Below are 12,897 nucleotides of genomic sequence, written 5' to 3'. Positions count from 1 at the left end.
CAATAGAACTATTCTTTAAACTATTTTCCCTTTTTAATCTGTAAAATAAATGGAAAGATGCATTCACAATATTAGTAACCTTATAATTAGAACATACATGACCATTTTGTTCTTTAACAAATATGAAACTCGTGAAAGACTTGGACTAACTTTAGATTATTGGTTTAAAAACAATTCCTTGCATCTGCTGCTGTTATGTTTAGTTAAGTTAACTGCTCACTTCGAGAAAATCTTGGTAACAGCATAATGGAATGGACCTCATGAATTTCAGTTTACCTTTCCAATATACTTATGTGTGACAAACCAAGATTAACTTAACTGCTGATACATTTTAACAACATAAAGGGGTTGAGGGTTCCTAGCTGATAAAATTAAGGATAAACTTACCTTAATATGACCCCTAACGCAACCTAGCAGATCTAAAAGAGGATACCAGCCACACAGTGATACATGGCCACTCCATATTGAGGTAGCATCCACACAAACAAAGCCTAGCAAGGGATCATCTGGAGAAGAATGGTGCTCCCAGGGGGTATGATGAACCTTCAGGATTAAATTCCCCTCTGTCTGAAAACCAGATGATAATCATTAAAATCTAGTCAATTCTCACTTAATCCTAATGGTCTTAAACGATTGAGCTGTAACCTAAATTAACTGAAATTCTAACCAGTAATTAAAAGAAAGACCTACAAGAGGGGTATTTCCCAAAAAACAAATACAGTAATGTATCTAAATGACAAGAATCACACATTTTAGTTTGAAGAATTCCCTTGCTAACTCATTCTTCTACTTTCCAATCACCATTTTGTAAAGTAGGGTGAATGACGCGATTAATTTTACATATGGTATGTTTGTAAGAAAAAAAATACACAGTACCCCCAGTAGTTTTATTTATACTAATGAGGACTGGTTTAAATTGTCATTTCTCTTCAAACTAACATTTTATTTTTTCAAATACTAATATGTATTGCATGCAAAACCTCATGACAGGCAATGGCATATGCAATGGATGTATCTGAAGGCAATGCATGAAAAATGATGCTCAAAACATCAATGGGAAGGATTTGACCTCCATGAAAATTTTCTAACGAAATTGTTGAATACCTTCTTATCGCATAATAAAGGGATTTTGACGAAGGAAAAATCTATTTCTGGGCAACGACCTGTGTCGCCCTGTGAAATGGTTCCTTTGATACTATTTCTTAGGTATAAATATTGCTATTCATCCTAGAGAAAAAAGAAACAATATAATGCCAAGATAAATGGCTCGCTCACCTCTAATAGAAGTGTCGGTATAGTAAGGAGCGAGTGGAGTCACTACCAGAGGTCCCTTGCCATTTAGCTTCTTCCTTCGACAAAACCCCGAACTACGTAGGAGCCGTGCTACAGCTCCCGGTACCTCTACTACTACCGTGAGCGCCTCTGACGCCTGTGACGTCATTCCTGAAGATAGCCTCCAAGCTTGGGGTAAGCTGGGTGAGGACAATCTAACTACAGGGTGGGGTTTCACAGGGCGACACAGGTCGTTGCCCAGAAATAGATTTTTCCTTCGTCAAAATCCCTTTTCTGGACTTAACCTGTGTCGCCCTGTGAAATAGTACCAGAGAATGCTTTTAAAACACCAGCTTGAGGGACAGTACAGATAAATAAGAAGGTAAAGTTAAACACCTGTAAGGTTAATAGTATAATGATCAACTCAAATTACAGTCTTACAATTATGGTTAAGTATGAGCCCTTAAACATGGGTTAGAACTTAAAATTAGTTAGCCTAACAACAAGCAAATTATATACAGGTTAGGCAAAAGACAGGAACATAAGTTGATATATACATAACAATGGAACTGAATTCCAACTAGAATGATGAACAACAGCAAAACTCAAGGTAACACAATACATAGAGGCGACTAAACTAAGTAAGGGTGCAATGGGGCAGGCAGAAGGGAAGGCTACAAGAAGTTATAAGAATTATTAAGAGTCAGGAGAAACTGTGTTTCCAGCTGCCACTGCTGGAAATTTGAGGGCTTCTAAGGGTTTTAGGTAGTGCCGTTTGAAAACTGTCAGAGATTTCCAGCCTGTATATTTCTTAAGATCGTCAAAATTCATGTGTTGGAAATAATTAATAGATGTAGCCACCGCCCTAACATCGTGGGCCTGAGAAAAGGACTCTGGGTTGGCCTGTTTAATGAAGTATAAAATTTGTTGCCTGATCCCTTTTAGGGATAATGTACCACCTTCCTTCCTAATGAACAACGGGCCTGAAGATTTCAGAGTTGTTCTACTTAGGTAGGCTCTTAATGAGTTGACAGGACAAAGGGAAATGTCTTGAGGTAGTGGTAGGATTTTCCACGAGGACCATCTGTCCTGTGGATCTTCATTTTTGGCTAGAAAGTGGCGATCTGGGGATAAGAGGACTTCCCCTGAGGGGAGGAACTCAATGTGACCCGGTTCCCTTGATAAGGCTGACAGTTCTGATATTCTAGCTCCTGAGGCTAAACTTAATAAAAATAGGGATTTCCTCAGGAGGGATATATAATTGCAAGAGTCATTGTTAATGTCCGAGGCCAGTTTGAGGACATCATTTAAGAACCAAGAGACTGTTTTAGGTCTCGTTGATGGTCTTAATCTAGCACAAGCTTTTGGTATGGACGTAAAGTACGAATCCGTAAGATCTATGCTAAAACCAAATTGGAAGATCTTTTTAAGAGCTGATTTGGTCGTAGTGATAGTGCTTGCTGCTAAACCTTTCTCAAACAATGATCTGAAGAAAGTTATGGCTAGGTTCGTTGTCATGACTTGAGAGTTTGACACCTTAAGGAACTCTGCTAGTTTCTTGACAGATGAATCATATTGCCGGAGAGTAGATTCTCTTTTATCTGATTCCAAGAATGAAATATTCTGGGGATCAATTTCTGCATTCCTCATAGCTGCGAATTTCAGAAAATCCATAAAGTTAGGGTTTTCTGAATTCTTGAGGAAGCGGACACAGTCTGAGTTTGCACTAACTGGGTTAGTTTGGGGTTGGGAATCCGTAGGGGTCGGAGTCTCAACTCTAGGAGTAGAGGGAACCAATTGCTCTTGGGCCAGTTGGGAGCTACTAGAGCTACTTGGCCTTTGAATTTCCTGAGCTTGTTTAAAACTTTCATGAGAAGGTTCACCGGAGGGAAGAGGTAAATGTTCTTCCATTTGTTCCAATCGAGGATCATTGCATCCGTATTATATGCTAGAGGATCGAGGTTGGGTGCCACGTAACAGGGGAGTTTGTGGTTTGACTCCGTGGCGAAGAGGTCTACTTGAAGTCCGGGGACTTGTAGACTGATCCAATTGAATGAACTCCTGTCCAGTGTCCACTCCGATTCCAACGGAATGGAGCGAGATAGAGCGTCTGCTACTACGTTCTTGACCCCTGCCAGGTGAGTGGCTGACAGGTGCCATTTGTTTTTGTTTGCCAGAGAGAAGATGGCTATCATGACGTGGTTCAAGTGGCTTGACTTGGATCCGCCCCTGTTGACGCAGTGTACTACTACTGCACTGTCCAGAACTAGTTTGAAATGTGAGTTCTTGGGCGGACGGAGTCGTTTCAGTGTGAGAAATACTGCCATGGCCTCCAGTACATTGATATGTAGCTGGCGGAATGTTAACGACCAAGTTCCTTGAACTTTTTCGTGCTGGGAGTATCCTCCCCACCCTGTTAGTGAGGCGTCCGTGTGGATCACTAATGATGGAGGAGGAAACTGTAGAGGAATTGCTTTTGAAAGATTCTTTGTCTCCGTCCAGGGGCGGAGACGTTTCCGTAAAATTGCAGGGATAGAGGCTAGTTTGTCCCGTGATCTGCAATTCGCTTTTGAGTGCCATACTCTGTTTATATCCTTGAGTTTGGCTCTGAGCAGAACGTCTGTGACTGATGCAAACTGGAGTGAGCCCAGGATCCTCTCCTGGCACCTCCGGGATGTTTGTTGTTTTGAGAAAGAAATGTTTTGTAGCTCTTGCTATTTCTTTCCTTTTCAACGACGGAATTGATAGTGTGCGCAATTGTAAGTCCCACTGAAGGCCTAACCACTGGAATCGAGATTCCGGTGTTAGTCTGGACTTGGTTTTGTTTATTTGGAAACCTAAATGTTCCAGGAATTTGATCACTTTGACCGTTGCTTCCTTGCATTCTTTGGGGTTCTTTGCCCAAATAAGCCAATCGTCCAGATAAGCCACTAGCATTATTCCCTGTTTCCTTAGCTCTTGCACTACTGCTTCCACCAATTTGGTGAAGATCCTGGGGGCTATGTTGAGCCCGAATGGCATTACTTTGAAGGAGTAGGATCTGTTGCCTAGTTTGAAGCCTAGGAATGGACGGAAGTGTCTGGCTATGGGAACATGATAGTAGGCATCTGTAAGATCTATAGAGGTTGTGACGGCCCCACGGGGAAGTAAGGTCCGTACCTGCGAAACGGTCAGCATCCTGAACTTGTCGCAATGAATGTATAAGTTCAGATGGGACAAGTCTAGGATGATTCTTCGGTTTTCCGAGTCTTTCTTTGGCACGCTGAACAAGCGTCCTTGAAATTTTAAATTGTTGACTCTTGAGACTACTCCTTTGAGAAGGAGGTCTTGGGTATACTCTACCAATTCCGTTGTTGGTGCTTGATAGAATCTGTTGGTAGGAGGAGGGCCCTCTAGCCAACTCCAACCCAGGCCTTTGGTCACTATACTCTGAGCCCAAGGGCTGAACCCCCACCGCTGGCGGAAGAGGTACAGTCTCCCTCCTACCTTGGACTCACTGCTGGTTTGCCGAGGGGCGGCCACCTCTTGCTCCTCGGAAACCTCTTCCTCTGCTTGCAGCCCTGCCGGACCCTCTGAACCGAGAGGCACCTCTTGCTCTGCTACCTCTCGCGAACTTATTGAAAGCTTGAAATTTCTGGCTTTCATAGTTTGAGTTGTAGGCTGGAGAGACAGCAAAGGAAGTAGAGGGTTGGGGTTGCTGGGACTGTGGGGTCAGGACAAGGTATTGTTGTTGACCCTTCGACGATGGTTGCCCTTGTGGTGCTGGGACTGCCTGAACCAACGTCTGCTGAGGAGGCTGGAAGGAAGAGAACTTCCTTGGTTTCTTCTTGATCCTTTGGTTAGGACCAGAAGATTCCTGTCTCCGCTTCGTTACCAGTCCCCACCTTACTTTGAGGCACTGGTTGACCTTCGAAGCCTCATGAAGGACTTCTGCTACCACTGGTGTTGGGAAGAGGTCCGTCCCCCAAATTGAGGAAGCTATCAGCTTGTTCGGTTCATGGCGGATCGTAGCTTCCGCCAGAACGTGCTTCCTGCAATTCCTCCTGGCTATGAGGAAGTCGTAAAGGTCACACTGCATGGTGTGCAGCAGACCTTTAGCCATAACCTTAAACAACGGCTCTTGTTGGTATACAAGAGCCGTCATCTCCGCCATAGTCATGGAGGAAAGGGATCTCGCGAGCCTAGTCCGGGCGTCGTACTCCGTCTGGATGAGGGAGTCCGACAACCTGGGAAGCCTCTTCACTAAGAAAGGAGTGGTGCATAGTCCGCCTTGAGTTTTCCTACTGAGAAAGTAGGAACCGCCCCCTTGAAGTACGTCTCGGAGCCTGGGACTAGGAGAGAGGTGGGTTCCATCTCCCGGAGTTGAGGCAGGGGCTCGTCTTTCAGGGCTGCCTGAAAGGTTGCTTCCACTACCTTAAGGGTAAGTGGTAGCGGAGTCCCTTCCACTGGAGTGAAAATGGTGAAGGGACTTCTAAAGGCTGTGATGCGGGTATTCTCACACCCCCATTCCTCTAGACTTCTCATTAAGGTCTGCTGCGCCTGTTCCCTCAGAAGGATAACTGTTTCCTTGGGAACTTTGTCCTCTCTCATCATGGCTGCTTCCGTTAGTCGGACGTAGCCAATGAATGGGGGTTGAAGGTCCCTGGGGTGGAACTCGAAGTCCTCCCGCCTTCGAGTTCCTATGCCTTCGATGGTCAACATTCCGTTGACAAACGGGGCATACGATGCAATCCTCCAAGGATTGGCCACATTGAATTATGGCAGTTGGCTGGAATCTGGCATTGGAAGAGGAGAAGGTGGCACAGCTAGGGGGGAACCTGCCGCGATCGAGGTTTGAATTCCGGCGATGGCATTCTCCTGAGCAGCCAGACGTTCCGCCAGCGATTGGATCGACTGGCCGGAAGACGCAACAGAACTGGAGAGCTGGGAGAGTACCGAGCCGACCTTGTTGTCTACCAAGGACCCTACGATAACTCCCACCTGCTCCAGAATGTTGGCCGAGAAGGATTCGGGATCGAAAGGAGGGACTTGAGCCCGATCCTTACGGGATTTACGTTTGGGGGACCTCGACGCTGACGAAGAGGCCTCCCTTGACTTAACTGTTCCGGGGTGGTGAGCCGGAGTTACAGCGTCTGCCAAGATAACCGATTTCTTGGGGAGAGACTTCTTAAGTTTCTCCTCGGTCGACTTAGCCTTGGGGATCACTGAAGCAACCTTAGGACGGACAGACCGCTGGTCTTCAGTGCCCCAGCCCCAAAGAAGTAGAAGTAGAAGGATCAGTGGAAGGTGATGGAGAAAGGGAACTCAGGAAAGGGCCCTGAGAACCCGCAGAAGCTGCCCCTACTACACCCTTACCTGTACCCATCGAGTCTATAGTCATGGGTTCGACGTCGAGGTTCATTGCCGTGACGTCTTCCGCTACATCCTCCGGAAAGTCCCCATCCTGAAGGGAGATCATGACTTGAAGGTCGGCCAGCAAAGGGGCGGCCACTACCGGGTCCACCACTGATCCTTTCTTGGCTCCGGGGAATACCAGGTCTGCCATGTCCTGGGTAAGGATGTAGGGGCGGCCCTTCGAGTTCCGGCAAAATCCCCCCACCCATGCTTTGAGGGTAGTCAAAGCCTTCTTCTTCTCCTCGTCAGAACCCTGTAAGAAGGGTCTAGAGTTAGGGAAAGGATAGGGGAGGAATGTCTGTTGTGTTGAGACTATATGAATATGTGTCCCACATGTGAAATATATACAATAATAACATGTATTCCAGGTGATGAATGAAGATAGTGCTAAGAAAACTTACTACTAGTGAGGCATCGCCTACTAGCAAATAGCAGGTTTGGCAGGCTTCATGGTGCCAAACTAGAAAATCCTCCACCTTCACTGCGCATCCAGCATGGGAGCGGCAAAGTATATGGCCGCACGGGTCTTGGAGGATGGCATTGCACCCAATCTCCTGGCAGCACAACATCTGTAATTCAAAGGATACATGAGTACCAATGACAACCTCCGGTGGTATAATTATGCAAAATATCCGTGGGTGCCGGAGTATGACCGACGGATAGTGTTCTACATATAAGTGGCATGCAAAAGAATACCGGAATAAGCTCTAAGGCTCGCTCCGTATGAATATTACGTAGAATAGTTACGAGGGGGGGAAGAAAGTCTCTGCCTCCGCCTAGGCTCACTTGTTATATGGGTAAAATAAACTCCGTAGGGCCCGGAGTTCTCCGTGTGGCATGGAGTTAAGAATATTGAGTGAGCAAGGTTAAACTTCTGTTGAAGTAAGGGATAGGACAAGAGGTAGAAATAAAAAAAACCCCGGAGTAATGCAAAAAGTTCTTAAAATAAAGTAACAGAAAAACCATCATATCAGTAAGTGCTCGTGTGAACTATCCTAGGTGGATAGGCACCCAGTGGTCCCCTCCCCCCTCTCTTATTGTTCAGTAGCGGCGGAGTGACACCTGCCGGACTGAACTGGGGGGGGGGGGGGGAAAGGGTAGGAGGAAGTACGTGGGGTAGGGGAACCTTCCCACTTGTGCGGCCAGTTAAGGACGGAGGAAGTAGGGGGAGAAGGTCCCGAGCCCCCGAGACACATGATGAGTGAGAACACCAGTAGGGGGGAACTCCCCACCAGCCCCGTGAGTCACCCTCTCTCATGCAGACTCGGACGCTAGCTGTGAGAAACGAGTCATCACCCATTGGCGTGGGTGGCTCACCGCGATCGACCAGCAGCCTTCCCAGCCAGGTGATAAACACGAGGTGGGGAAGATCCGTCGGAACAACAAGGTCAAATCTAATAGCACTGATATATATAGGATTACTTATAATAAAATAAATCAATCAAAACAAATAAATATAATGCGATATCTTAAAGCTAGGCTAACACGGGGGACACGAACAAACTAAACAATCAGAAAAGTATAGGCTAATCACCGATCCGAAGAAAGGGGTATGTTAGCCTAATCTAACCTCTAGTTCAAGATAAGGGGGGCAGGCTAATCGCCAATCGACAATTGGGGTATGATAGCCTAACCTAACGGTAAGGACAGTGATAACAGGGTAGGCTAATCGCCATTCCGAAGTATGGTGTATGTTAGCCTAACCTAGTACCTACTAATAAGATTAAACGGTAATCAGGAACTAGAGTAGGCAAGAGGGAACATAAGAATAAATAGTATGATATGACTCTCTAAACCATGACTGATAAAAACTCCTAACAACATAAGGCATAGCTAGGCTAAGGCCCGAAACGTGCGGTCGGAGCGTGCCCCGTGAAGGCCTAACTAATAAGCTAACTGCATAAAAGATATAGAGACTATGTGTAAGTAACCATATCAACAGTACTGTGAAAAGGGAAATCCCTAACGGTATGGGAGACCGAAAGAGAGAACCCTTACTGCCATGCGGTCGAGGGGCAGACCGGGCCGATAAGGCTCCGAACATACAAAAAACACGAAGATCATCATAAAATGAGATCAGTAACCCCAAACAGTACTTAACTTAGAAGCAGAAGCTGAAGACATCTTGAAAAATCCTTGATAAATCCAGAAAAAGCGATTGCACAGCACAAGAAAAAAGCAACGTGTGGTGGCAATGCGTTCTATCAAAGGAATGACGTCACAGGCGTCGGAGGCGCTCACGGTAGTAGTAGAGGTACCGGGAGCTGTAGCACAGCTCCTCCGTAGTTCGGGGTTCTGTCGAAGGAAGAAGCTAAATGGCAAGGGACCTCTGGTAGTGATTCCACTCGCTCCTTACTATACCGACACTTCTATTAGAGGTGAGCGAGCCATTTATCTTGGCATTATATTGTTTCTTTTTTCTCTAGGATGAATAGCAATATTTATACCTAAGAAATAGTATCAAAGGAACCATTTCACAGGGCGACACAGGTTAAGCCCAGAAAAAACTTAATGTTCATAAAAGTGGTAAACACTTTCAATGAAAAAGTTGTTGAACAATCTTTTACTTGGAAAATCAACTCAATATATATATAACACTTGGTGACTTGGCCTTATTCAAGTTAGCTATTAAGTTGTTATCCACTGGTCTAGATTGGTCTAGTCTAAGTTAATAACTTGTAAAGAAAATTGGGTTAAAAAGGGATTTTGACGAAGGAAAAATCTATTTCTAGGGAGAGACCCGTGTCGCCCGGTGAAAAGGATCCTGCCATCCACTTTTCTGATATAAATACTTTCTAAATATACCAGAGAAAAAGCTAGCATTGGTATGCAGAGGTTACTACCCTCGCGCGAGCACCCAAAGAGCGTCGTGTATAAAGTTCAGGGCGTGTGAAAGCCACTATTCACAGGTCTCCTGCCATTTAGTATTCCTTCTCAAAACCCACATATGGGGTGAGCTGCGCCAACGGCCACACTCACACTGCCTCTGTACTAACACTACTGACGCCCGACGCAAGCGTCCCCACTCAATCCTTGCTTTGTTAGATACCTTTCCTGGCTTGGATAGGTGTAGGGAAGGGAAGACTATGGGTTGGGTTCACTGGGTGACACAGGTCTCTCCCCAAAAATAGATTTTTCCTTCGTCAAAATCCCTTTTCTGGGTCGACCTGTGTTCGCCGGTGAAAACTTACTAAAGAATGCCATCCAAGCCAATAAATAAAAGTAAACTAAAGGGGAAAAATGAAATGGACTTCATTAAAATATAAGATTACTTAATGTAAAAGATTTTAGTAACAATAGAAAAAACTTAACATACTAATACTTAATAACAAGGACTTAAGCTATGGCTTAGAAATAATTATGCTTAATGGTAATACAAAAGGAATTTTTATACACGTATAATGCAAGGAATTTTTGATACAAAATTCTGGATATGTACCATCCGGATTATAAAAACTTGTCCGGAACTAATTAAATATGTACAAAATATGTGGCAGGGTGACGCCGGGTTCTCCACATACCGAGGAGAGAGGCATCGTGGCGAATATTAGTGAGGCAGGTAGAAAGGAGGGGGGAAAGGGGGGGGGGGCAGAAGATTAGGAAATGTTATTCGGGGGAGACTAGGCTCCCTGCTGCTATAGTTGAATATTTTAAGAGATTGTAAATTCTTTAGATAGTGGCATTTGAAAACTGTTGGAGATTTCCAACCCGTATATTTTTTAAGATCCTCAAAGTTCATATTCTGAAAATAATTAAATGATGTAGCCTCTGCCTGGATGTCATGAGCATGTGGAAATGACTCCGGGTTGGCTTGCTTTATAAAGTAGAATATCTGCTCTCTAATACTTTTGATAGAGATCGTGCCACCATGTTCTCTAATAAAGAGAGGACCTGAGGATTTTGTGGAGGTCCTGGCTAAAAAGGACCTAAGAGTTGCAACCGGACATAGAGATGTGTCTTGAGGCAGGATATTAATCTTCCAAGGAGACCACCTATTTTGGGGGACTTAATTTTTTGCCAGAAAACTCCGGATCGGGGAGAGTAGCACTTCCCCTGATGGGAGGAAATCTATGTTTTCTGGGTTACGAGAGAGAGCTGAAAGTTCAGATATTCTGGCACCTGAGGCCATAGCCGTTAGGAACAAAGTTTTCCTCAGAAGAGTAATATATGCACAAGATTCATTCATTTAAGAACCAACTGACCTTTTCTGGACGGACAGTTGGCCTAAGGCGTGCGCATGCTTTTGTAATGGAAGAGAAATATGAATCTGACAAGTCTATTTTGAAACCGACATGAAAGATCTTCTTCAAGGCTGATTTTATGGTCGTAATAGTACTGGTGGCTAGGCCCTTTTCGAAGTTCTGAAAAACAAGATGGCCAGATTTGGGGTCATTTTATGGGTGTCTGAATGTTTTAAAAATTCAGCCAACTTTTTAACAGCTGAATCATATTGCCTAAGTGTTGAATCTCTTTTGTCTGATTCTAATAATATGATATTACACGGATCAATACTTGCATCTTCTTGAGCCGCAAACTTCATGAAATCCATAAAGTTAGGGTTTGGAGAATTCTTGAGGAAGCTGACACAGTTCGAGTTTGTACTACCTGTGTCAGTTCCGGGCGAGGGATCCGTCTGGGATGGAGCTTCAGCTCTAGAAGGAGCGGAAACCAGTTGCTTTTGGGCCAGTTGAGAGCCACTAGGGCTACTCTTCCTGTGAAGGAGCGTAGCTTGTGCAACACTTTCATCAGAAGATTCACTGGAGGGAACAGGTAAATCTTCTGCCAGTGGTTCCAATTTATGGCTAATGTGTCTGTGGCATAGGCTAGAGGGTCCAGATTGGGAGCCATGTAGCATGGTAGCTTGTGGTTGGACTCTGTTGCGAATAAATCCACTTGCAGGCCTGGGAATTGACTGGAAATCCACTGGAATGAATTCATGTCTAGGAGGGACCATTCTGACTCCAGTGGAGTGGCCCTGGAGAGAGCGTCCGCGATCACATTCCTGACTCCTGCCAGATGAGTTGCTGACAGGTGCCAGTGCTTCTTTGCTGCCAAGGTAAATATTGCTACAAGTACATGATTCAGTTTGCTTGTTCTGGAGCCTCCTCTGTTTAGGCAATGGACTACTACTAGGCTGTCCGAGACTATCCTCACATGGTTGTTTTTGGGTGGTGATAACCTTTTCAGAGTTAGAAAAACTGCCATGGCTTCCAATACATTGATGTGGAATTGGCGGAACGTGTTTGACCATGTTCCCTGGTGCTGAGAGTATCCCCCCCAACCACTAAGTGACGCGTCTGTATGAATCGTCACAGATGGGGGAGGGAAGTGCAGTGGCACTGACTTCGTTAGATTCTTGAGTTTCAACCATGGGTGAAGTCTCTCTGCCAGTACGGATGGAATTACTGAGAGTTTGTCTCTGAGGTGATTGTTGGCTCTCTTCTTCCAGACATGATTGATATCTTTCAATCTGGCTTTCAGTAGGACGTCTGTTACTGACGCAAATTGTAGTGGACCGAGGATCCTCTCTTGGGTACGTCGAGAGGCCTTTTTGTTCATGAGAAGTAGTTTCGTAGCTGTTGCTATCTCCTTGGCCTTCTTGGGTGGAAGGGATAGCTTGTGTTTCTCCAAGTCCCACTGGATTCCCAGCCATTGGAAGTGGGAAGCTGGTTCCGGCCGCGACTTCTCTTTGTTTATTTGAAATCCTAGAAGCTCTAAGAGTTCTATGACTTTGGCTGTTGACCTGTGGCATTCCTCGACTGTGGTTGCCCAAATGAGCCAGTCGTCTAGGTAGGCTACCAGCATTATTCCTCGGGTCCTGAGTTCCTGGACTACTGTCTCTAATAGTTTGGTGAATATTCTGGGCGCGATGTTGAGCCCAAATGGCATGACTTTGAATGAATACGCCTTGTTGCCTAGTCGGAAGCCTAGGTATGGAGAGAAGTTCCTTGCTATCAGAACATGATAGTAAGCGTCTGTAAGATCTATAGAGGTGGTGATGGCCCCACGGGGAAGTAAGGTCCGCACCTGCGAGACTGTCAGCATGCGGAACTTGTCGCAAAGAATGTACGAATTGAGTTTGGACTAGTCTAGAATGACTCTTCTTTTTGAATGAGTTCTTCTTTGCGACAGTGAACAGACGTCCTTGAAATTTTAGGCTCTTCACTCTCTTTATGGCTTTCTTCTGCAAAAGATCTTTGGTGTACTCTTCCAAGTCCGTTGTTGGAGTCT

General features: G+C 45.1%; 1 protein-coding gene across 1 annotated transcript in view; it reads right to left on the bottom strand.

Annotated features, from left to right (window-relative positions):
• LOC135221688 (uncharacterized) overlaps window positions 1-12,897 on the bottom strand; it is a gene marked incomplete in the record, with an annotated part of 360,943 nt that overhangs the window by 31,108 nt on the left and 316,938 nt on the right. Inside the window, 1 exon segment of the mRNA XM_064259420.1 lies at window positions 388-567. Coding sequence (XP_064115490.1) covers window positions 388-567 — 180 coding nt within the window.

Source organism: Macrobrachium nipponense, chromosome 3 (genome assembly GCF_015104395.2).
Source record: "Macrobrachium nipponense isolate FS-2020 chromosome 3, ASM1510439v2, whole genome shotgun sequence".
Lineage (NCBI taxonomy): Eukaryota > Metazoa > Arthropoda > Malacostraca > Decapoda > Palaemonidae > Macrobrachium > Macrobrachium nipponense.
The sequence above is the reverse complement of the archived record's forward strand: the minus strand, read 5'-3'. Positions and strand labels throughout refer to the sequence as shown.